The sequence below is a fragment of the Sapajus apella genome, unplaced genomic scaffold (genome assembly GCF_009761245.1).
Source record: "Sapajus apella isolate SASKATOON/1434 unplaced genomic scaffold, GSC_monkey_1.0 scaffold11, whole genome shotgun sequence".
In the NCBI taxonomy this organism is placed as follows: domain Eukaryota; kingdom Metazoa; phylum Chordata; class Mammalia; order Primates; family Cebidae; genus Sapajus; species Sapajus apella.
This window is the reverse complement of record NW_022436951.1, coordinates 32082613-32108804: the sequence shown is the minus strand read 5'-3', so window position 1 is coordinate 32108804 and position 26192 is coordinate 32082613. Positions and strand designations below refer to the sequence as shown.

At 43.2% G+C, this 26192-nt stretch overlaps 1 protein-coding gene and 1 long non-coding RNA gene across 3 annotated transcripts; one reads left to right on the top strand and one right to left on the bottom strand.

Annotated features, from left to right (window-relative positions):
* Nucleotides 1–2371: 2371 nt before the first annotated feature.
* On the top strand, nucleotides 2372–4411 carry LOC116552379. Its single transcript, XR_004269355.1, has 2 exons — nucleotides 2372–3465; nucleotides 3801–4411. It is a non-coding gene; the product is annotated as an uncharacterized LOC116552379 (long non-coding RNA).
* ATPSCKMT (ATP synthase c subunit lysine N-methyltransferase) lies at nucleotides 4103–26190 on the bottom strand. Of its 2 annotated transcripts, none has more exons than XM_032279105.1 (5): nucleotides 26146–26190; nucleotides 16339–16628; nucleotides 13765–13902; nucleotides 12518–12568; nucleotides 4103–4810 (listed from the first exon to the last, which is right to left on the bottom strand). In XM_032279105.1, exons 1-5 carry the CDS (start codon nucleotides 26159–26161, stop codon nucleotides 4640–4642), a joined length of 666 nt encoding a protein of 221 aa, XP_032134996.1. In that variant the 5' UTR covers nucleotides 26162–26190; the 3' UTR covers nucleotides 4103–4639. The 2 variants fall into 2 exon arrangements, with proteins under 2 accessions (XP_032134996.1, XP_032134997.1); XM_032279106.1 differs by having other exon boundaries at nucleotides 4785–4810; nucleotides 13809–13902.
* Between the last annotated feature and the right edge of the window lie 2 nt (nucleotides 26191–26192).

The window sequence follows — 26192 nt, the reverse complement described above, 5'->3', positions numbered from 1 at the left end:
CAGAAGGCAAGGAGGAGCAAGTCACATTTTACATGGATGGCAGCAGACAAAGAGAGAGAGCTTGTGCAGGAAACTCCCCCTTATCCTAACTATCAGATCTCATGAGACTTACTATCATAGGAACAGCATGGGAAAGACCTGCCCCCGTGATTCAATTACTTCCAGCTGGGTCCCTCCCTCAACATGTGAGAATTCAAGCTGAGATCTGGGTGGGGACACAGCCAAACCACCCCAGCCCCTCCCAAATCTCATGTCCTCACATTTAAAAAGCAATCATGCCTTCCCAACAGTCCTCCGAAGTCTTTTTTTTTTAAATTGCATTTTAGGTTTTGGGGTACATGTGAAGAACATGCAAGATTGTTGCATAGGTACACACATACCAGTGTGATTTGCTGCCTTCCTCCCCTTCACCTATATCTGGCATTTCTCCCCATGCTGTCTCTCCCCAACTCCCCACCCCCCACTGTCCCTCCCCTATTTTCCCCCAACAGACCCCAGTGTGTAGTGCTCCCCTCCCTGTGTCCATGTGTTCTTATTGTTCAACACCTGCCTATGAGTGAGAACAGGCAGAGTGTAAATTAGTTCAACCACTGTGGAAGACAGTGTGGCGATTCCTTAAGGACCTACAAATAGAAATTCCATTTGAACCAGCAATCCCATTACTGGGTATATATCCAAAGGATCATAAATCGTTCTACTATAAGGACACATGCACACGAATGTTCATTGCAGCACTATTTACAATAGCAAAGACCTGGAACCAACTCAAACGCCCATCAATGATAGACTGGACAGGGAAAATGTGGCACATACACACCATGGAATACTATGCAGCCAAAGTCTTAATTCATTTCAGCATTAACTCAAAAGTCCACAGTCCAAAGTCTCATCCAAGACAATGCAAGTCCCTTCTACGTATGAGCCTGTAAAATCAAAAGCAAGTTAGTTACTTCCTAGATACAATGGGGGTACAGAAATTGGATAAATACAGCCATTCCAAATGGGAGAAATTGGCCAAAATAAAGGGGCCACAGGCCCCATGCAAGTCCAAAATCCAGCAGGGCAGTCAACTCTTAAAACTCCAAAATGATTTCCTTTGACTTCATGTCTCACATCCCAGTCATGCTAATGCAAAAGTGGGTTCCCATGGTCTTGGGCAGCTCCATCCCTGTGGCTTTGCAAGGTATAGCCTGCCTCCTGGCTGTTTTCACGGGCTCGTGTTGAGTGTCTGTGGCTTTTCCAGGTACACAGTGCAGCCTGTCAGTGGATCTACCATTCTGGGGTTGGCCCTGTTCTCACAGCTCCTCTAGGTGGTGCCCCAGTTAAGGACTCTGTGGGGGGGCTCCGATCCCATATTTCCCTTCCACACTGCCCTAGCAGAGGTTCTCCATGAGGACCCACCCCTGAAACAAAATTTTGCCTGGGCCTTCAGGCATCTCCATACATCTTCTGAAATCTAGGCAAAGGTTCCTAAACCTCAATTCTTGACTTCTGTGCACCCCCAGGGTCAACACCACGTGGAAGTTGCCAAGGCTTGGGGTTTCTACCCTCTGAAGCATCAGCCTGAGCTGTACCTTGTCCCCTGTTAGTCACAGCTGGAGCAACTGGGATGCAGGGTACCAAGTCCCTAGACTACACATAGCACCAGGACCCTGGGCCTGGACCACGAAACCATTTTCTCCTATGCCTCCAGGCCTGTGATGGGAGGGGCTGCCATGAAAACCTCTGACATGCCCTGGAGACATATTCCCCATTGTCTTGGGGATGAACATTCAGCTCCTCCTTACTTATGCTAATTTATGCAGCCAGCTTCAATTTCCCCTCAGAAAATGTGTTTTTCTTTTCTATTACATTGTCAGACTGCAAACTTTCTAAACTTTTACGCTCTGCTTCCCTTACAAAACTGAGTACCTTTAACAGCACCCAGGTCACCTCGTGAATGCTTTGCTACTTAATTTCTTCTGCCAGATATCCTAAATCATCTTTCTCAGCTCAAAGTTCCACAAATCTCTAGGGCAGGGGCAAAATGTCACCAGTCTCTTTGCTAAAACATAACAAGAGTCACCTTTGCACCAGTTCCCAAGAAGTTTCTCATCTCCATCTGATACCACCTCAGCCTGGACCTTATTGTCCATATCACTATCAGGCTTTTGGTCAAAACCATTCAACAAGCCTCAAGGAAGTTCCAAACTTTCCCACACTTTCCTGTCTTCTTCTGAGCCCTCAAACTGTTTCAACCTCTGCCTGTTATCTAGTTCCAAAGTTGCTTCCACATTTTTTAGTATCTTTTCAGCAACATACCACTCCTGGTACCATTTACTGTATTAGTCCATTTTCACACTGCTGGTAAAGAGACTGGGCAATTTACAAAAGAAAAAGGTTTAACTGGACTTACAGTTCCACGTGGCTGGAATATCTTATGTGGATGGTGGCAGGCAAAAAGAGTTTCTGCAGGAAAACTCCCCCTTAAAATAACCATCAGATCTCATGAGACTTACAAGAACAGCACAAGAAAGACCTGCCCCCAAGATTCAATTACCTCCCACCAGATACTTCCCACAACACATGAGAATTCAAGATGAGATTTGGGTGGGAACACAGCCAAATCATATCAATGCCTCTATAAATCCACCAGGAACACTTCTAGAAATTGTTAAACACCTCCACGGCTCCACAGAACCCTCCTCTACTCATATCTTCATGGCAAGGAGCTACCATGGATCCCCCTCTGAGTGTGCCCAAGCCAATTACAGGACTAGCAACAATGGAAGGCAACTGAGAGGCACAGAGCAAGAGCTGCCCTCCCACCAAAGCCACCACCACAGAAAGAACTCATTCTTCATAAGGAGACTGGAGCTAGTGTTAAGGGGATAGACAGTAGCTGCCAAAAACCTGGCTAAAGTCCACAACATCCCAGCCCCTCATCTCAGACTCACACAGGTGCTCTCTACACCATCACACTGTTTATTTCTTAAAGAGAACTCTGCACACACTAAGAGTCACTTGCTTATCTGTTTGTCTCTCCTTTCCAGAATAGGAATTCAATGAGGTCAGGGGTTTTGTGTGTCTATTCACTGCAGAATCGCAGAGCTTCTTCCACACTAGATACTGAACACCTATTTGTTGAATGAATGAATGAATGTGTCCCCAGATGGTTCTCTTTAAATGAAAATTATCCAACCGACCATATTTTTATAAGTTTAAAGATGCAATCATCTTACTTCATTACATCTCCATTAAGACAGTTTGATATTTTGGTTACAGGTGTATGACTGGGAGTTCAATTCTTTTCTGTGATAAGCATGAATTATTCAAATTACCACTCAATATTCACTTTACAGATATATGAAGCTTGTCCACTCATGTTCAAAGGTTTTCGTTAATTCCTCTTTTATCTAAATCAGTCAAGTCTCTTCTCCCAAATGAGAAATATTAAATAAGTGGGAGCTCTCAAGAAATAAAAAAGTGGCCGGGCGTGGTGGCTCACGCCTGTAATCCTAGCACTTTGGGAGGCCGAGGCGGGTGGATCACGAGGTCAAGAGATCGAGACCATCCTGGTCAACATGGTGAAACCCCGTCTCTACTAAAAAAAAAAAAAACTACAAAAAATTGGCTGGGCATGATGGCGCGTGCCTGTAATCCCAGCTACTCAGGAGGCTGAGGCAGGAGAATTGCCTGAACCCAGGAGGCGGAGGTTGCGGTGAGCCGAGATCGCGCCATTGCACTCCAGCCTGGGTAACAAGAGTGAAACTCCGTCTCAAAAAAAAAAAAAAAAAAAAAAAAAAACAGAAATAAAAAAGTGACTACCAGAAAAAGCTTCTGTGAATAAGCTTTTTCTCAGTGTCTAAAATAACAAACACAATTTATGGACCAAGACTAGGTGCCATGAGTTTCACAAACTGGGCCCCCATCCACTGTTACGAGTACCATTATCCCAGTGGCAGGGACACACAGGAAGCCAAGGCTCAGAGGCAGTAAGTCACAGGTCGAGGGCCTCTTGCCGATGACAAAACAGGAATCTGAATTCAGGTCAGGCTTACATTTACACATACATGTACACATATACATCTTAGATAAACTAAAATACAGTAATCTGGTGGTAGAACAAATTATTTCTAATAAATGTTATAAAATATAAACACCTCTCTGAATCCTTTAGAAAATTAATTTTGAAGTACAAAAAGGAAAGAGATAAAACTTAAGTATGAACAAAGTTATAGGACACTGCAAACGTTTGGTAATAATATACTGTCTTTAAAAATCATTTCTCCTTATGGTGGCACTAAGCCACATCGTTTATAATGTGAAGAGCGGTTGATATCTTTTCTACCCATAAGCATGACCATCACTTACTCAAATTTTCTGCATCCAGGTCCATGAAAAGCCAGTAAATACATTTTTTAAGAAAAAAGAAGGCATCAAAAGCGGATTTTAAATCTACCTGTTTGCCTTCTGTTTGTTTTCTCCAAAAGTTACGGAAACTAATAGTAATTTCCCATTCCAAACCAAAGACAATTGTGCTCCTTTGCTAAAGACACAGCTGTAAGTCTCTATCAGATCAGGGAAGATGACCAACGTTTCAGAAAAGCACTCTCAGTAAAGTTTATGCCCGAATGGCCGGCTGGAAGGGCATCGATGTTCAGGGCCTCTTTTCACGGCCTCTAAAAGTGCTCACGTCATACACCCACACCGTGTCTATCCCCTCCCCAGTGACGTGGTCCGGGGTCCAGTGTGGGAAAGGGAACCGGCAAGCAATGACTCTTGCATCATCCTGAAGTTCAAGTTCAAGTTTCTTCTCCAGCTGCAGCATCTGTGGAGATTAACAGCTATTATTGTAGGGGGCAGTGAGTCTGAGGAAATGATCCCAAAAGGTTCTTCTGTATTTAAGAATCCCTGAAAATACCTGAGCAAAAATTACTACTTGTGAAAAAAGAGCACTCTGGGACACACACACATGAACAAACAAGCCACTAAAATACAGAAGATACACTGGCAGCAGCTGTAAGAACATCTTCTAGTATTAATTATAAAATGTGTCATTTTTGGCAGATGTCTATCATAGATTTATAGTTTTCTGAATAAAATCAGAATGTGGCAGTAATTATAATAAGAAGCAGTTTTAAATAACTTACTTCAACGCTTCAATATACTTAGATATTTAAGACATTATTTTTTTCCACCTTTTTTTAAAAGAGATGGGGGGTCTTGCTGTGTTGGCCAGGCTGGTCTCAAACTCCTGAACACAAGCAATCTGCCCACATCAGCCTTCCAGAGTGCTGGGATTACAGGTGTGAGCCACAGCACCCGACTACATTTTTCCACATTTTTAGCGTCTCTGAAATCAGGACACATTACACAACTGACGTTGTCTTAGAATTATAATTGGCAATTTTTTTCTGTTTCTCAATAGCAACAGTGCATTCTAAAATCAACATTTACAGTCAACGAAGTGTGGTATAGTTCGACCATGAAAAAATATACACAATTCCACCAACCGGAAGTATCATGAAATATTTCATAATTCTTAAAAATGTATCCATAACATACTGATAATGAATTTGATAGTATAACTTATATCACAGTTGTATCATTTTATTATCAATCTACCAATAGAGTTTTTATTATTTGCTAAAAGTATTGATATTTTAATTACATCAACAAATTAACAACTACTTAAAAATGGATCTGCAGATCCTAAAAATATATTACTACCTTCACCACCTTCACTTCCTAAAAATACCTTTTTTTCTACTTTCTTCTTTTAACTTGTTATTTTGGGATAATTTCAAACTTCCAGAAAAGTTGCAATAATAGAACAAAGACCTCCTTTGAGACAAGGTCTATAGGCCAGGCTGGAGTGCACTGGTGCAATCCTGGCTCAATGCAACCTCCGCCTCCTGGATTCAAACCATCTTCCCACCTCAACCTCCTAATTTTGTAGAGATGGGGTTCTGCCATATTGCCTGGGCTGGTCCCGAACGCATGAGTTCAAGCCATCTGCCCTCCTCAGCCTCTCAAAGCGTTGGGGTTACAGGCATGAGCCACTGCACCTGGCCTATCGGCTTACCAATTTTCAACATTTTGTCACATTTGTTCTCTTCCTGTTTCTTTGAACATTTTTCCCCTAAACCATTGGAGAAAAGGTTGCATATGATATGCTCCTTTTCCCCCTTAATACTTCAATGTGTATTTTCTAAGAAAAATATGTTCATACATAATCCCAGCACAGTTATATTCAGAAAATTTAACATTGTATTCCAATATAATAATTCCAATCACACTGCAATTCTGTCATTGTTCCAGTAATGGTCTGTATAACATTTCCCGGGGGCAGGGTCCAATCCAGAATCACTTTTGCATTTAGCCATAACATTTCTTTGGTCTCCTTAGATGGAAAACAGTTCCTCAATCCTTCTTTGGTTTTCGTGACAATAACATTCTTCAGTTACCGTACGGAGTGGCCCTGGCGTGGGTCCTATGATGCATGCTCATGCATGGTGCAGCGTGTGGTCTTTGGCAACACTCCACCTGTGAGGCTGTAACTTACCAGGGCTCCACAGACATGTAGGAAGCCCTTCTGCTCTTGATGATGGGATTAACCATGCAGTGAAGGTGGGATCCAGTGTCTCCACTGTGCAGTTGCTGTTTTTCCTTATATAATAAGTAGTTTATACACATTCATGAAGAGATGCTTTGAGATGATGTAAACATCCTGTTACTCAACGGACAGTCCCAAGTAGCACTCATGGACAATTCTGGCCTGCATCAATCTGCTAATTCTGTCCTTTCTTCTACATGTAGAGTCAGCACTCTACCATAAGGAAGGGCTTTCCCTTCACCGGCTCTCCCTCTCTCTCTCTCCTTGTCTACCGATCTGTTGTAAGGACAAACACCTGTATTCTTATTTCATTTGATGGGTTATAATCCATTACTGTTCTTGTGTATTCAAATGCTCAAACTGTCTGAATTTGGCCGCTGGGAGGCTCCTGCCTCTGGCTTCTCTGTCCTTTGGACATGCTGCCATCAAATACTGTGAGCACTTCCTTACATTCTGGCTCAACAAAATGTTCCTGGCTTTCTACCTTCCCTTCCCCAGCCCTCATTCAGCCATTTCCTCAAAGATTCCTGGTTCCTCTTAGTGAGAGATGATATTTAGAAACCAAGACCTAAGCAAAAATTACTCCTCTAAAAAGCAACAGGTTAAAGCAAGATGAAATTGATAGAGCTATGATGGTTTTATTCCTGACCTATATCTTATAAAAGTGCTTAGAAAATCTCTGCTACATGACCTATAGCTGGAATTAACCAAAATTCTAATTCTTCATTAGAATCAATGCCAAGATAACACAGAATAAATTCTATTAAGGATGGAGGGATTTCTATTCTTTTAACAGCCAGAATAGAGTTAAAAAAAAAAAAAAAAGTTTTGTTCCTTGAGGGAAAAAATTAAATAAGCAAAGAATGAAACAATATGCGTTTTTCCAAAATATCAGAGATTTCTTATGGTAATTTTGTTCATAAAAAGGATAATTATAAACTTATTCATGATGCTATTATTCTTTTCTCTTTTACAGTTTCTTTTATTTCCAAATGATTGTCATATGCTAAGTCAAGATAAACCTTAAAATGAAAGGCACTATTTCCATCATAAGAAATTAACTGACTAAATTACACATAAATATGCAACAAATCTGGTCCTTGATATCATACACAAAGAGAAGCCGTGATGTGTCATGTCTGCCTAATGGAATTCAAAACTATTCATACAATTATAGGTTCAAAGTGACATGAATTCATCCTATTCTAATTACGTCTTCGAAACTTTAAACACAGGTAGAAAACAGCTCAAAGGCATAAGATAACCCAGCCCTGCCACACACAACCCCCGCCTCCCAGGAACCAGCTACACTGGGCTGCCAGGGCAACCCACTCCTGGCACTTCCTCCTCCCCAGGTTCCCTTCTCTGAGTCCCACTGGTTGCCCCTCATTTCCCAGACGTCTAATGCCAGGGTCCAGAGCTCAGGCCTTCGACTGTTCACCCTCATGCTCCTCACTCTATGCACTGATGCCCAACAGACCTACATCTCCAGCCCGCCCTCTGGCCTGAACCGCAGACTCCTTCTCACCCACCACTGCCAGCCTGACTTCATGCACACCCACACTTCACATGCCCATGCTGACTTTCCCAGCCAGCTCCGCCTGCACCTTCCCCAGCGTAGCTCAAGGCAACCCTGAGTGTGTGGCAGGACGGCCCAGTGGTCGAAGGTGCTAGACACAAGCTTCCACTTCCCAATGCCACTCCAAACTTCCAGTAGCTCGGACCTGCACCCTGGGGCTGCCCGTGACCCCGCCTCCATCTCTCTCCCCCACATTAGAGCTGCCAGCTAATCCTGTGGATTCTGTCTTCAAATGCACGCAGAATCTGACGCTTCTCACCAGCTACTCCATGGCCTGGACACCTACAAGAACTTATAACCTGCCTCCCAGCTTGTACCCACGCCCACCTCCACATGGAAGCCTGTGACCCTTCTCAAGCCCAGTCAGCCCTGCATTCCTCTCTGCTCACTCAAGGCTCCTGCCCTTCCAAGGGCTGGGGTCCTTCCCATCCTGCTTCCTCTCTGACCTCCCCACACACACTCATGCCACACCTGCCTGCTTGCCGCACTGCCCCCACCCTGCCCAGGGCACTCTTCTCTGCACGCCCCCTCCCTACCCTCGAAGGTCACCTTTGTAGGGATCCTGTCCCTGCCCCACCCCGCCTTGCTTTGCTTTGCTCCACAGCACTTTTGATTCTGCTGTATGATGCGTTGTCCGCAGGTGTCTCACACAGTATCTTCTCTCCTCACTAGCATATCAGCACCCGGGGCAGGGGTGTTTTCTCTGGTACTCACTGAAGTATTCCAAGCGATTAGAACAGGGCTTGCTATAGTGCCCACACTTGTCAAATGAATGAAGAAAGGAAGAAAAAGTGATTCAGCCGTGAATTATTTTTCCTTACTACAACATGATGATAATATTTTTGTTTGTCAATTCATGACAGTCAAGCATAGTGCTTCCCGCCTGTAATCCCAACACTTTGGGAGTCTGCAGCAGGATTGCTTGAGCCCAGGAGTTCGAGACCAGCGTGGGCAACAGAGTGAGATTCTGCCTGTACAAAAAATTAAACGATCAGCCAGATACGGTGGCACACACATGCCTGTATTCCCAGCTACCAGGGAGGCTCAGACAGGCGATCACTTGAGCCCAGGAGGCTGAGGCTGCAGTGGGCCAAGATCACGTGCCACTGCACTGTAGCCTGGGCAATAACGCGAAACTGTCTCAAAAAAAAGAAAAGAAATCATCACAGAATTTGTAACTAAAATTAAATTAGCCATTCTTCGAAGTTATGAAAGTAGATAGCATTCTGGGAAAAGCATAAGTAACGGTTTTACTTAGACTACATTCATTCATTCTACAACCGTTCACTGAGTGATACCTGTGCTAGTCCTGCAGTGCTGGAGGCCTGGGCCAGCTGAAAGGGGACAGGCCTGGGCCCTGCCCCTGAGCTGATGGTGTAGTGCACACAGCAAGCACTGTCGAAGACTTCAGGCCAAGAAATGCACAATAGCCCGTCTAAGGACAGGGCACCAAGGTACTATATGAGTGCAACGCGGGCCGCTGGAGCTGTCCTCATCAGGCATCAAGGACTGCCGCCCAGAGGAAAAGCCAGCTGGCCCATGAGTGGTCAGTGCTGTTCACCAGTAGAGCCCAGAACCAAGGGGACCACAGTCAGAGGGAAGGACACAGCCCCAGGCCCTGGGAAGAGCCACAACGGCGAGGTGCAGGGGGACGAGAGGACGGAGGGCTGGTGTAGACAGCTGAAGGCAGCATGGCCCAGGGGAGGCTGGAGGGGCACGGGGGTCACTGCACACCAGCCTGAGGGCCACACTGAGTGTTTGGGCCTTATTCCTAAAAACAGCAAGAAGTCACAGAAGGGTTTTATACAAGAACAAGGTTGATCTGCTCTGCACTTTGAAAAGATGCTCTCAGTACATAAGCTCATGTTAAACGTGGATATTTACCACCCCTGGGCTGGCTTGACCAGTTCCAAATGGGATTCCTGCCCCTTTTCCATTAGATACAGACTTGTGCGGAACTGCTGGGCACCTCTGATGTTGAGCCACTACTGCACAGAGCTGTTAGGGATCATCAGTCTGGCATGAGAAGCAGGGGTAAGGGTTTATAGTCCCAGGAATTCCGGCTCTGGACCTCCCCAAGGCTCCCTGGCTCTCTGAGTATCTTCCTGGGCATCAGCTGCCACAGCAACATCTCATGGCACGCTGGCTTTGTGGAGTCACCCAGCCACGGCTGGCATGGTCAACTGGCACAGCACACTCTCCCTCCCCTCATGGCCTCTACTGAGACACAGCTTGATGAAGGCTGAAGTGGAGGCCTCCACGCACAAAACCCAGCCTTCCAAATAAACAGAAGCCACTCCGGCCTCTGCACCCCTGGCCGACCCACCAGCGTGGAAACTGCAAGCTGGCCACATCTCTGTCATTACAGGGAACATGGACACTTTGTGTCTTTCAGCTGCTCCCTTTTTCCTTGGGAATGGTGAAATGCTACATGTTCCTTATTTCAGATTTCTCTCATACAGAAGAATGGACATTAATCGCAAAAGCATCCATAAATAAGAAGACTCTGATTTCCCCTGACGGAACAGCTCCAAAAAGTGAGTGAGCCTGCTCCAAACAAGGTAAGAAGCACCCAGGGCTGGCTCCACAGTCCTGACGTGACGATGACTACTGAAGGCCACTGCTGCCCCCTGCTGGGACAAGTAACCCTGGTTTCATCAACCTGCCTCTCACACAGCATGGAATTTCCACTACATGCTAACTTTCTATTTTTATAAAGCACGGATTCAAATTAAAGTTACTTGTCTCCAAAAAGCCAACTATTCCATTTTAGAAGGAAAGCCCAAACATCACAGGTAGTAAATCACCATCAAAATTACATATCAATCTATGATCCCAATTAGTTTTTTAAAAATAACCAGGGAGGGAGCATCACATACTGGGGGCAGTATGGGGTGGCAGAGGAGAGACAGAGGGAAGTGGGGAGAGAGGGGAAGGTGGGGAGGGATAACATGGGGAGAAATGCTAGATATAGTATGCACCTAAAGTTAAATAAATTATTAAAATAAAAATTAAAATAAAATAAACATTAAAAAATAAAAAAAAAAAATAACCAGGGAGTGTGCCCGTCTACCTCATTTCACTGTTATAAGAAAAGGGTGGATACCAAAGTTTGGTCTTAATTTTAGGCCTAATGAGAATTATAAATGTACAGGATACTGTCACTTTCAAGAATATTTTACAAGGCCGGGCACAGTGGCGCACACCTGTAATCCTCGCATTTTGGGAGGCCAAAGCCAGCAAATCGCTTGAGGTCAGGAGTTCGAGATCAGCCTAGCCAACATGAGGAAGCCCCATCTCTACTAAAAATATAAAAATTAGCTGGGCATGGTAGCACATACCTGTACTCCCAGCTACTCAGGAGGCTGAGGCAGGAGAACTGCTTGAACCCAGGAGGCAGAGGTTGCAGTGAGCCGAGATCATGTCACTGCACTCTGGCCTCCGCAAGAGCAAGACCCTGTCTCAAAAAAAAAAAAAAAATTTTTTTTACAAAAGCATTTCTAAATTATCTTTTAAAATTAAAGAATATGGCATGGCAGCGAAGGTCTTAGTGGTAGAAATAAATTTCTCAAGCACTGAAATATCTTATACAAAAATTCAGGTATTAATAAAAAAACAAAATAACAAAAAAGTAAATTGCCTTTTAAAAAAATTAAAACTATATCAGCTGTATTGCAGCATTTTAGCAAAAATCCCATTCTGCCTATTTTATTATAGCTAAAATGATAGACTTTGAAAAGGGAAAAGGGATTTCTTTCCATGGTCTGTGCAGCAGCAATTACAGTAAAAGCTTCCCACCATGACCATCCTTCCAAAGGCTAAGGAGGGCCATTTCCAGTACAATACTGCAGCATTTTCACTTTTGAAAGTTCATAACCAAAGTTCAATACGCCATTCTTTGGCAAATCAGTAAACTGAGGTAAACTGAAACTACTCAATGCTCATCCACCCAGAAAATGATCTTCCTGCCAAATGGGAGGAATGATCAATTCAGAGGGAACATCCCATTAACTTTCCCGGGCGATTTCAGCCAAGTGGAAGTGAGCGGCTGTGAAAACTGCAAGCTGCATTAGACACTGGAACCTCATAAAGCAGCTTCCAAATTGGAATTTTTAAGGCACTGAGAATTTCATCTAAAGCCAAAGTTTAAAAATGTGACTGAATTTTGTATGATTAAACCTCTAAGACTCTGATATTTTATTCACTCAATGAACTGAAATCCAGTATTCCCTAAGACATCCGGGAGGCCATCACCGCACACGGGTGAGTGATGGCAGTGCGGCTGAAGGGCCTTCAACATCCCCTAACCCCAAACAGAGAGCAGGGAAGTGCGTACTCACCATCTGAGGCACACCGAAAATAACAACGTTCAAGTGCTGCGAAAAAGTAACCTAAACAAGGGGGGAAAGCAATCGGTAGATTAAGTGTAAAAAAAACAAACGTTAAGCTTAACTTGTGTCACAGAAATGGGTAGCAGTTTTCCACTGTATGAAACGGTGGGTTTTGACAAACTCCTAAAAAGGGTGGCCCTCCCTACGATTTCACAAGGAAAGAACATGTTCATGCTTTCATTCATTTTAATTCAATCCATTGGTTTCCAAATGCTTCCCTGTAAGTCATCCCATCTCATCCTCATGGCAACTCCATGCAGGGTGCGCCCCAGTGGTCATGTGTCAGATGGCTAATGACCCCACTGTGACCAGCTCGTGGCTAAGCCAGTGGCACCAGAGCCACACGCACCAGTCCACTCTACGCCAAACCAGCTTCACCAGAACGCAAGAGACTTCACAACCATCTGTTTTTTTCTTGAACCATCCTGAAAATTCGAGTCCCCCTCCTCATCTCTAAAATACTATGTAAAAAAAGTGCAATAAAATGCTCTTTAGTTGAAAAACTGGGGGGAAATGTGCTTTGCCAGTTAAAATTCTTATTGCCCAATAAAAGTCTTATTTACTCTATAGAGAGATCGTTTATGCACATATGGTATAAGAAAACAATGCAAGCAAAACTCAAGTGAATTTCTGTAAGCTACTGATGACAATATTACAATGGAAAATTCTTATTTAAGAAAAAGCATTTCATGGAACAATCCTAAAGCAAAATTACAGGGCATTTTTAGAGTACAGATAAATTTGGAGCTTATACTTTACGAGGATAAGAAATAACCATGACAGCAGAATTCTCTAACACCCATCTCCGTATCTCTCTAAATACACAAACATGCACACACACACACACACACACACACACACACACAGGCACACAAACAGAAAGTCTAACATCAATAATAATTTATAGGATTTCCAAATAAGATGAAAAATCTCATTATTTTGTAAGAAACAGAAATGAGAACACTTTAATTTTGTAAATAAATTCTTGAAATTCACAAGACCTATCATATAAAAACTTTAAGCGTCTCTCTAAAGTAGACTATTGGTAAAATTTATCAATTTTACACGTTTCATTATGCCAGGATATTCATTTGGATTTTAATTCTTTTTAACATTTTTCAGTTTTCAGTCATACTAATTTTGAATAACACAATTTTCCATTGGATTTCTCTAGCGCTGTTCTCTGCCTTACATACCTTCCACAAATCCGAAATATAAAATTTGGCAGAACCATGCACACCTTCTCGCCAAGCGCGGTATCTGGAGTACCAAACTAGCCATGGATTTAATTCATAACCAACTGCTGTGAACCCTTCCTTTGCAGCCGCTATGACCTGTGGAGAGAGGCAAGATTTATTCAAAATTAGAAGAAAAAATGAACGTACAAGGTCAAACAATGTATTTCCTATCGATGGTTTAAACATCCCATCAAAAAGTGTCTCCTGTGAATAAGACATCATTGAAAGATATATCTCTAAAGTGATAAAGCTTTGTGGACAAGGTAATAGTCAACCCATGTAACTCAGTTTTCTTGATTGGCTGAAGATTTCACCTGAAGTATCAAAATAGACATTCAGGTTCACTTTGAAAACCTCCATAATTGATCTAGGTGAGCCAACCCCAGGGGAGGTCGAACAAAACATTGCTGAAAATCCGCTGCATCTCTCCATCAGTGGGCTAGCACAGCAGGAGGGAAATGAACATATCTGGGAAGACGGTTTTGTGAACAAGGGACTATATGCAATAAAAATAACCTGTCAATGAAAAATCTGCAATGAATACATATTTCCTTTGTAGCTAATGACTGTTCACTCAAAACTGGAAACAGGTAAAGGTAAAATGAAATGAATCCGCCTCCAGAGAGTGGGAGGGATGTGGGGCGGTCCTGGGTTCACTCTGTCCATTCTGTCCTGCCTCATTCTTTAAGGGAGCACCCCTTGACCCAGCTATCCCCTCTAAGGTAGTTCCCAGGTAACTACAGTGCTGCAAGAAAACATTTTCTCAAAACCACAAATATATTGTTCAAACACATAAAGCATTCTAATATGGACGGTAAAAGTTTCTCCTCAGTTTCTTGATATGGTTTGGCTCTGTGTCCCTACCCAAATCTCATCTTGAATTCCCACATGTTGTGGGAGGGATGTGGTGGAGGTAACTGAATAATGGGGGCAGGTCCTTCCCATGCTATTCTCATGATAGTCAATAAGTCTCATGAGATCTGATGGTTTTATAAGGGAGAGTTTCCCTGCACACACTCTCTCCTTGTCTGCCACCATCCATGTAAGACGTGACTTGTTCCTCCTTGCCTTTCACCTTCTACCGTGATTGTGAGGCCACCCCAGCCACGTGGAACTGTAACACCAATCAACCTTTTTCTTTTGTAAATTGCTCAGCCTCAGTATCAGCAGCTTGAAAACAGACTAATACATTTCCTTTTTTTTTTTTTTTTTTGAGACAGAGACTCACTCTGTCACCCAGGCTGGAGTGCAGTGGCGCAATCTCAGCTCACTGCAACCTCTACCTCCCAGGTTCAAGCAATTCTCCTGCCTCAGCCTCCTGAGTAGCTGGGATTACAGGCACCTGCCACAATGCCCAGCTAATTTTTGTATTTTTAGTACAGACAGGTATTTGTATTTTTAGTACAGCTTGACCAACACGTATTTTCCACCATGTTGGTTAAGCTGGTCTCGAATTCCTGATCACATGTTCCACCCACCTCGGCCTCCCAAAGTGCTGGGATTACAGGCCTGAGCCACCGCGCCTCGCCATTAATACATTTCTTAAAAACAAATAGTGGCTCCCAGAGGATAAGGGGTGGAGGGGAATAGAAAGTTATTATTTAATTGGGACAGAATTTCGGTTTTGCAAGATGAAAAGTATCCTAGAGATGGGGGGTGGTGATGGTGGCACAGCAACGTGAATGTGCTTCATACGGTGAACCGTACACCTGCACATGGTTACAATGGTAAACATTATGGTATGTGTATCTTAACACGATTTTAAAAGAAAAAAAAATCAAAATGTAAAAATCTTACTTTTTAACCTCATCCTGATTATTCCAGCTCAGAATCACAAAATCACAGTGTCTGTGTGTAGGAGCTGGTGAGAGGTAACAGAGCCCTGTGGGCCTTTACACTAAATGCTTCCATAGGACCAGACTTTTCTGCTGCTGCTGAGACTGTTTGGCTCATCACTGGGATGAAGCTAAGGATGGTGCCACCCCGCCCACAGAGGAAGCTGCTCTGAGACACCCACTTGCCCGTCAGTGGCCTTTCGTCTTTATTTATAGGTGCCCAACTGGGATCAAGTGAGAGAAGTTCGCTAAAAAAGTCCGATCTTTGGCTTAGCAAAGGTTACTCACTGGCTCTTCCTTATTTTAACTCTACATTACCCCACAGGAATTATTACTTATACATGGATGAATACAAACAAATATGGAAGCAAACAGCTATGGGGAAAAATGTAAAAAAGTGAAACGCCACGATTTAGCATGTTTCTTCTCATTATGCCACCTCTGTTGGCCCAAGTATTTGGGTCTTTTTCACCTGGCATGTCTACAGCGTACGTCCTCCTTTAAGAACAAATTAAATCCGGGAAAAATGAATTCCAAACACACCGGTAGTTTAATAGTTTGGTCAAACAAACACAAAATGAAATGAGCACTCTTTCAAGCTGTCAGATTTAATAAGTCTTTGTATAAGCCTTACTAAATGTCAAGCAGAAATTTTAAGTTCTGATTCCAAATCTTAAAATGTTTTAGCAGAACTCACAATGCGTCCATCGCCGCTACCGATGTCTACAAGGGATCCTCTTCTGCATCGCAACATTTTCACAACATTTTCAATCTGCTTTGTAGTTGCAGGTACAAACGGCAAACAGACTTTTCGAAGGGCTGGCGTTATAAACGGCGTGGCTACAGCATACACAGCTACCAGGGTCCCGCCCACAAGTCCAGTAAGTAAGAACCCCCAGTTGCTTTTCTGCAAACTGTTGGCTTCAAAACTTGCAGGTATAATATGTCTTGACTGGCTTTCTTCTTTAAGTGCCTCTAGGGGTACACCTAGATAAAAGCAAGCAGAAAAGACACACATAGCACCAAATCTGAAATCCAAGATAGTATTTTTTTCTACAATTCTCATTGACAAATAAACTCATGCTTTTTAAAGGATAATTTAGCTGAATACAAGCTAAATGCCAAGCGTAGGATCCCACAATAAGTTCTAAATCCTATTAAGGTATTTTGGAGAGCATTATTCAATACTACAGGAAGGCTAAAATCTTTTCTTTCCAACATATTGATTTTTTATGTGTCTAGGAGTCATCCTTAGAAAACAATGCATTCAAACTTATCGGGTAATTTATTAATTTAATATCCATTAGCACAAATTTTAATCATGCACTACACATTTTTATGTTCTGAACTAACAAAGTCTCAAAAACAAATAAGCATAAAGATGTCTAATTATTACCCGATTTCATGTAGAATTAAAGGATTCCACATCAAATTTGGTTTGGCATTTATAATCTAGTTGCACTAATACAATTTTAAAGTAATAGAAGGCACAAAAGTCAGGTTTTACCAAACATCTTAAATAAGCACAGTAATAAAGAGACTTTTAAAGCAGACCCCCAAAAAACAAAAAATAAGACAATCATTTCAGTGCTATTCTAAGTATAAAATAATGCAGACCCCAATCACTGATTACAAAGACATGAATGGCACCTTAAACATCCTCGAGATTTGTCCTTTAAAATGCATTTAAATGGGATCTCAAGGTTTTGAAATTAATACTGACTTGAAATTGATTTTGAAATTGATTAATGAGGAGCACAGTACAGGAAGTAAAAGCAGGACTCCTCGAGAGCCAGCCGAAGTTAGGATCCCAGCTCTGCCACCTCACTAATGCTGTGACCCTGAATCCCTCATCGCTGCTGAACCTCAGTTTTCTCATCTGTAAAGTGGGGGGTCACAGGGTTATTGTGAGTATGAAATGAGTGGATGGAGGTAAAGCACTTAGAACAGGGTCGAATGCAGTTATAAATTTCCTATAACTGCTGTAAAAAAAATGCCACAAAATTAGTGGCTTAAAATAACACCACTTATTATCATACAGTTATGGAGGTCAGTATGAAATGAGCTGGCAGGGCTACCTTCCTTCTTGGGGCCCTCAGGGAGGTTTCCTTGTCTCTTTCATTTCCAGAGGCTGCCCACAGTCCTAGGCTCTTGACCCCATATCACTCAATCTCTGCTTCCGTCCTGACATCACCTTCTCTCACATGCCTGCCTCCCTCTTGATGTATAGGGACCCTCGTGGCAACATTGGGCCCACATAAATAATCCAAGATAGCTCCCCATCTCAAGATCATTGATTACATCTGTACAGGTACAGGAATTAGAAAGTGGACATTCCTGGAGAGGACGTTATTCTTCCCACCACACCCATTAACTGTGGCAATCTATTCTGGTGCAGTACAAATTTAAACCCAAGAAACTCCGAAACTTGGCACACAGCAGCAAGTCACCCTCAGGGCAGCTGGTCAATCACCAGCATACCCACTGGATCGGCGTGCTTGCTAGTGATGGTGGTAAACAAAATTAAGAAGGTGATGACATTTGATAGAAAGCAAAAACTTTAATAATCTCAGTTATAATTTTAGCATTTTACAGAGGAAATTACAAGAATAACTTGGAGATATTCAGTTCCAGACCACTGCAATAAAGTGAGTATTGCAGTAATGCAAGTCACACAAATATTTTTGGTTTCCCACTATTAATAAAAGTTATGCTTACACTGCTGGAGTCTATGAAGTGTGCAATGGCACTGTTTAAAAAACAATGTACATACCTTAATTTTAAAATGCTTTCTTGCTTGACATTTTGGTCTGATTTATCTTCAAAAAATTTTTTTTAATTTTTATAAAACAGTTTATTGCTAATAAATGCTAATAACCATGTGAGCCTTCAGTGAGTCATGAACTTTTCACTGGCGTAGGATCTGGTCTTGATGTTAATGGCTGTTCACTGATCAGGGTGGTGGTTGCCGAAGGTTGGGGTTGTTGTGGCAATTTTTAAAAATAGGTCAACGATAAAGTTTGCCACATTGATAGAGTCTTCCCTTCATTAAGGATTGCTCTGCAGCATGTGATGCTGTTTGACAGCATTTTACCCACAATAGAACCTCTTTCAAAGTTGGAGTCAGTCTTCTCAAACTCTGCTACTACTTTATCAACTGAGTTTATAAAATATTCTAAATTCTTGGCCAGGCACAGTGGCTCATACCTGTAATCTCAGCACTTTGGGAGGCGAAGTGGGCAATCATGAGGTCAGGAGTTTGAGACCAGCCTGACCAGCACAGTGAAACCCTGTCTCTACTAAAAATACAAAAAATTAGCTGGGTGCAGTTGTGCACACCTGTAATCTCAGCTACTCAGGAGGCTGAGGCAGAAGAATTGCTTGAACCTGAGAGGCAGAGGTTGCAGCAAGCTGAGATCACAACACTGCACTCCAGACTGGGCGACAAAGTAAGACTTCATCTCAAAAAAAAAGAAAAAATTCTAAGTTATTTGTCATCATTTCAACAATGTCTACAGCATCCTCACCAGTGTCGATTCCATCTCAGGAAACAACTTCCCTCGCTCATCCATAAAAAGCAACTCCTCATCCATTGACATTTTACCATGGGTTACAGCAATTCAGTCTCATCTCCAGGCTCCACTTCTCATTCTCTTGCTATTTTGACCACATCTGCAGTTACTTCCTCCACTTAAGTCTCAAAGTCATCCATAAGGGTTGAAATCAACTTCTTCCAAACCCCTATTAACGTTGATACTTTGACCTCCTCTCAAAAATCATTAACGTCATTGATGGCATCTAGAATGGTGAATCCTTTCCTTACGGTTTTGAATTGACTTTGCCCAGATCCATCAGTGTAATCACTACCTATGGCACCTCTAGCCTCATGAAATGTACTTCTTAAATAACAAGACTAAAAGTCAAAGTTACCCCTTGATCCCTGGGCTACAAAATGAATGCTATGTTGACAGGCATGAAAACAACATTAATGTCCTTGTACACCTCCACCAGAGCTCTTGAGTAGTAACTAGGTGCATTATCAATGAGCAGTCATATTTTGAAAGGAATCCTTTTTCTGATCAGTAGGTCTCAACAGTAGGCTTAAAATATTCAACAAATCATGCTGTAAAGAGAGGTGCTGTCAACCAGGCTTTGTTGTTCCATTTACAGAGCAAGGCAAAGTAGATTTAGCATCATTCTTAAGGGCTCTATAATTTTCAGAATGGCCAATGAGCATTGGCTTCAACTTAAAGTCATCAGCTACACTGGCCCCTAACAAGAAAGCTTATTCTTTGAAGTTTTGAAACTAGGAATTGCTTTCTCTCTAGCTTCCAATAGAAGGCTGTTTCATCTATATTGGAAATCTGTTTAGTGTAGTAACCTTCATCAACAATCTTAGCTAGATCTTCTGGATAACTTGCTGCAGCTTCTCCATCAGCACTTGCTGCTTCACTTTGCACTTTTATGTTCTAGAGATGGCTTCTTTCCTTAAACTTAACGAACCTACCTCTGCTAGCTTCAAACTTTTCTTCTGTACCTTTCTCACTTCTCTAAGTCTTTAAAGAACTGAAGAGAGTTAAGGCCTTGCTCTGGATTAGGCTTTGGCTTAAGGATATGTTGCGGCCGGTTTTATTTTCTATCCAGACCACTCAAACTTTCTCCATATCAGCAATAAGGCTTTTCCACTTTCCTATCATTTGTGTGTTCACTGGAGTAGCACTTTTAATCTCCGTCAAGAACGTTTTCTTTGCATTCACAACTTAGCTAACTGGTGCAAAAAGCTTAATTTTCAGCCTGTCTGTTTTCCACATGCCTTCCTCAATAAGCTTAATAATTTCTAGGTCTCTTATTTAAAGTGGGAGAAGTGTGACTCATTCACTTGAACACTTAAAGGCCACTGTAGGGTTATTAATCAGCCTAATTTCAATATTGTCGTGTCGCAGGAACTAGGAAGGCCCAAGGAGACGAGAGCGACGGAGGATTGGCCAGTGCAGCAGTGGGAACACACACCACGTTTACCGGTTAAGTTCACTCTTATTTGGGCATGGTTTGTGGAGCCCAAAAACACTTATGATAGAAACATCAAAAATCCCTGATCATAGATCACCATAACAGATATAAAAATAGTGGAAAAGTTTGAAATACTATAAGAATGCCAGGCACAGTGGCTAACACCTGTAATCCCAGCACTTCGGGAGGCCAAGGCGGGTGGATCACCTGAGTTTGAGAGTTCAAGACCAGCCTGACCAACATGGAGACACACCATCTCTGCTACTAATACAAAAATTAGCCAGGCATGGTGGTATATGCCTGTAATCCCAGCTACTCGGGAGGCTGAGGCAAGAGAATCGCTTGAACCCAGGAGGCAGAGGTTGTGGTGAGCTGAGATCGCGCCATTGTACGGCAACCTGGGCAACAAGAGTGAAATTCCATCTCAAAAAAAAAAAAAAAAAAAAAAAATTTCGAGAATTACCAAAATGTAACACACAAACAAAAAGTGAACACAAAGCTGTTGAAAAAATGGTGCCAACAGACTTGCTCCATGTAGGGCTACTATAAACCTTCAATTTGTAAAATGCACACGACTGAGTGAGGAATGTTGGTTCACACCTGTAATCTCAGCTACTCAGGAGGCTGAGGCCAGAAGATCGCTTGAGCCCAGAAGTTTGAGACCAGCCTACGCAATAACAGCAAAATCCTATCTCTAACAACAACAAAAAAGCACACTCTCTGCAAAGTGCAATAAAACAAGGTATGCCTCTGCTTGCTATAGTGGTAGTCATGCAATTGGTTATTTAAGAAAAGTTGGCCAGGCACAGTGGCTCATGCCTTTAATCTCAGCACTTTGGAAGTCCGAGGCAGGAGGATTGCTTGAGGCCAGGAGTTCAAGATCAGCCTGGGCAACATAGCAAAACCCCAACTCTACCAAAAATAAATTAGCCACGTGTGGTGGCATGCACTTATAGTTCCAGCTTTTTGGGAGGTTGAAGCAAAAGGATCACTTGGCCCCAGGAGGGTGAGGCTGCAGTGAGCCATAACCATACCAGTACGTTCCAGCCTGGACAGCTGGTATCAAAAAAAAGTCAAGTCAAGGCTCATCTGTCATGCCCTCACTAAAAAATTATCCTGTGGACGTTCCAGTTGTACAATACAGCAGTTAAGAGGATTTGCGTCACAAAGTTCTGGAGTCTCAGAACTTAATTAGTTGTTTAATACAAGGTAAGTTGTTACTAAGGCATGGTTTTCTCCTCAGTAAGACTGAGAAATAATTTGTTTAAACACAATTCAAAATTGGCCAAGCATGGTGGCTGAAGCATGTAATACTAGCACTTTGGGAGGCTGAGGCAGGTGGATCACCTGAGCTCAGAAGTTCAAGACCAGCCTGGGAAACATAGCAAAACCTCACCTCTACCAGAAATACAAATGTTAGCCAGGCCTGGTGATGCGCACCTGTGGTCCCTGCTACTTGGGAGGCTGAGGTGGGTGGACTGCTTGAGCTGGGAGGTGGAGGTTGCAGTGAGCCAAGATCACACCACTGCACTCCAACCTGGGTGACAGAGCGAGACCTTCTCTCAAAAAAAAAAAAAAAAAAAGGATTTTGCAATAATTCTAAGATTCTTGGAACATAAGATTCTTGGAACAGGTGAATAACGTATACAAAGCATTTAGCGCAAGCCTGAGAGACTAAGTAATGACTTCATTGCTATTATTATTCTCAATACCATCATTTGCAGGGAAGAGCTCAATTTTTAACAGCTTTGACATGTAATTCATATACATATAATTTGCCCACATAAAGTATACAATTTAATTTTTTTTAATATTCAGAGATATGTAACCATCACTATAGTCAATTTTTGAAAATTTTCATTACCTCAGTAGGAAACCCCTTATCCTTGAGCTATCACTGCCCCCATCCACCCTCTAGGCCCCAGCCCTAAGCAACCACTAATCTATATTTTGTCTGAAGAATCCCCTATTCTGGGGCCAGGCACAGTGACTCATGCCTGTAATCCCAGCACTTTGGGAGGCCGAGGCGGGCAAATCACTTGAGGTCAGGAGTTTGAAACCAGCCTGGCCAATATTCTGAAACCGTCTCTACTAAAAATACCAAAAAAATTAGCCAGGCATGGTGGTGCACACCTGTAGTCCCAACTACTTGGGAGGCTGAGGCAAAAGAATCGCTTGAACCGGGGAGCCAGAGGTTGCAGTGAGCCAAGGAGCCAAGACCACACCACTGCACTCTAGCCTGGGTGTCAGAGCGAGGAACGGAATTGTATAGTGTGTGGTCTCCTGTAACTGACTATGTTCACACAGCATGTCTTCAAGGTTCATCCATGTTGCAGCTTGTATCAGTTCTTTATTTCTTTTTATGGCTTAATAATATTCCATTGTATGGATATACCACATTTGGCTTATGCATTTGGTCACCAAGTTTATTAAACAAACACAAGTCAGATGACCCAAATTTAATTTCACCTGTGTAGATATGTACCTTTCAATTCAACCAGCAACGGATATAATAAACATTTCCTGGTCTTCACAGTCTCCCATCTAGGCCGATAAGGGGTGGGGTACAGGAGAGGCAGGCACGTGGCAGGTTGTGAAAAATGCTATAACACAAACAAAACACCACAGGCTTACAGGAGAGGGGGAGGAAAGACTGATTCCAACAACGGGACCAGACCAGTAAGGTGCTGGCAGAGAGAATGTTTGAGTTGGAGCCAAAAGCAGCAAGCCTTGGAACCAAGGTGTGGAATGCAGGGAAAGCCTTCTTGAGCACAAAGTAAGAGATAAACAGGAAGGCAGGCCTCTGAATGCCAGGCTAAACGTGTATTTTATTCTAGGTGCACTGTGATGAGACCTTTTGAGCAAAGTCACTATAATACTTGCGTTTTTAAAAAAGCCAACATCATGAGCAATGAGTCCCTTAATTAAATAATTCTATTTTCTGTCTCAAGTTTGTTACGCCTGCAAGTCTTTCAGCGTCATATCACAAACATTTGCATGGGGACATCAAGATCCATAACGATTGTCAGAGCTTTGGAAGAAGTTACAACGTACATCCAATACAGCACGACACTGCTAGTTCCATTCAGCAGAAACAGCTGATTCTTTTTTGAGAGGGGGTCTCACTCTGTCATCCAGGCTGACGTGCAGTAGCACAATCACAGCTCACCACGGCCTTGACCTCTGAGGCTCAAGCAATCCTCCCACCTCAGCCTCCCAAGTAGCTGCTACCATAGGCACAGGCCCCCCCACCCGGCTAATTTTTTAATTTTTTTTTTTTTTTTGTAGAGACAGGGTCTTCCTGTGCTGCCCAGGCTGGTCTCAAACACCTGGGCTCAGGCAATCCTGTCACCCCAGGCTCCCAAAGTGCCTCCAGGCCAGATCCTGCATTGACTTTCATCAGTGAAAATCAGGCCCTGAATATTCACAACTAAAATCAACAGTGTTTCTACAAATCTTTCTAACAGAACATGTTCAGACTGCCAGACTATTCAATATAAATAAATGGCAAGAACTTTCCATCAGGTGTTCTTTGGAACAAGGAGTCTTTCTATTAAAGAACAGCTGCAGTGGCCACTGGCTATTTTCATTGAGCACTTAGGAGGAGTCTACCCTTGAAAGTCAAACACAGGATGAGGTGAACTTCTACGGTATCCAGACCCTGCTTGGTTATTGACTTCCAATAGTGGCTGAAAACTTCAATTTTCAGTAGCAGTTTTGGATCAGCTGAAGCTAGAGGCAGTGACAGGTGTATAATAAGGTGCCCAGGGTTCTTATCCAAATTCAAGCCAAAAGAAAAAGGCCAGGAAGAGGGAAGGAGCCTGTCTGGAATAGTAACCAGCCACATGTTTAAAGTGGGGCTTATGCTGGAATATCACAACTCTTAAGGACTGTTCATTGTGCACTTGTGTATGCATACCAGTTTAATAACTACAGCATAAATAAACCACAGAGGATGCCATGAGACACTTCCTATTTTTCACAACTGAATGAGCCAAATGAGTTGCAGAAGTCACCGTTTTTAATGAGGAAACACTGAATTGGCAAAGCTAAAGTGAAATAAGACCTGGCTTCAAAATTTAAAATGGCCTTGAAGTGTTACTCTGCATCCAGAGTGTAACTATGCCAAGCATTAAGAGCTTAACTGACCACCAACCATCCCATGACAAAGTCAGTCCCTCCTGTTTTGTTTTAGAGACAGAATCTCCTGCCACCCAGCATGCAGTGCAGTGGTGCGCTTATAGTTCACTGTAAACTGAACTCCTGGCCTCCAGCGATCCTCCTGCCTCAGTCCCCAGGGATGGTGGGACCACAGGCGCCAAGTCAGATCTTGACTTTCAGGCCAGGGTCAAATGTTATATAGTGTATGTATCCATTTCAACATTTATTGAGTACCTAATAAAGTCTGGGAAAAAATAACTTTATTAGTTAAGTCCCTGTCCTACGGCAGTAGGGGAGAAGCAAGGCTGGAACCCCTCAACAAATGAATCTAAACCTATAAAATACTAGGTCATGATCTTGGTGGGGGCAGAGGGGAGGTAGTATAAGAGATTTAGAGGACATCTTTGCGGTTGCCAAGATCTTTCTGAAGCAGCACAATATAGGGCTTAAAAGTGGGACCAGCCCGGCACCGCAGTGGCTCACGCCTGAATCCCAGCACTTTGGGAGACCTAGACGGGCACATCACTTGAGGTCAAGAGTTCGAGACCATCCTAGCCACTATGGTGAAACCCTGTTTCTATTGAAAATACTAAAGTTAGAGGGCGTGGTGGCCTGTGCTTGTAGACCCAGCTGCTTGGGAGACTGAGGTACGAGAATCGCTTGAACCCGGGAGGCAGAGGCTGCAGAGCCGAAATCACACCATTGCACTCCAGTCTGCACTACAGCCTTGTCTCAAAAAAAAAAAAAAAAGGTGTGGGACCCACTGCATCAAGCTGTGCAACTCTGTCTCTTACTAGCTGTATAACCGTGGCAACTTACTGGACCTTTTGTGCAAAATGTGAATTTAATAAACACTTAAACACAGCTTCCTAAGGGCCAGACACCGTTCTCCCTGAAACTCACAGGAGCCCTGGAAGGCAAGCACTACCTTTACCACCGTCACTTTGCAGACAAGGAACCCGAGGGACAAAGAGCTTAATTCCCCAAAGTCACAGCTATGAAGAGCGGCAGAGCTGTGATTTCAATGCATCAGTGTGCCTCCACTATCCCTATTCCTTAAGATCGTGCAAACGGCTGCGTCGCTTGCCCCAAGGAGCACACAACAGTCCCTGGCAGAGAGAAACTAGCACCGGGAAACGCGCCCGCCGCCCACGATAGCCGAAACCGGCGCGGGCACGGCGCGGCGGCCTGGAGCTCTGGGCACCGAACGCCAGGCTGGAGACCAGGACAGCTGCTCGCACCTGGCCACCGGCTCGACTGTAGGGACCTCAAACCGCAGCCCACCCGCATCCCTTCCCACGGCCACAGGAGCGCCAAGCAGTTCGGGCCTCACCTCCTCCTCCCTCCATCGCGAGATTTCCAACAGGCTTTTTTTTTTTA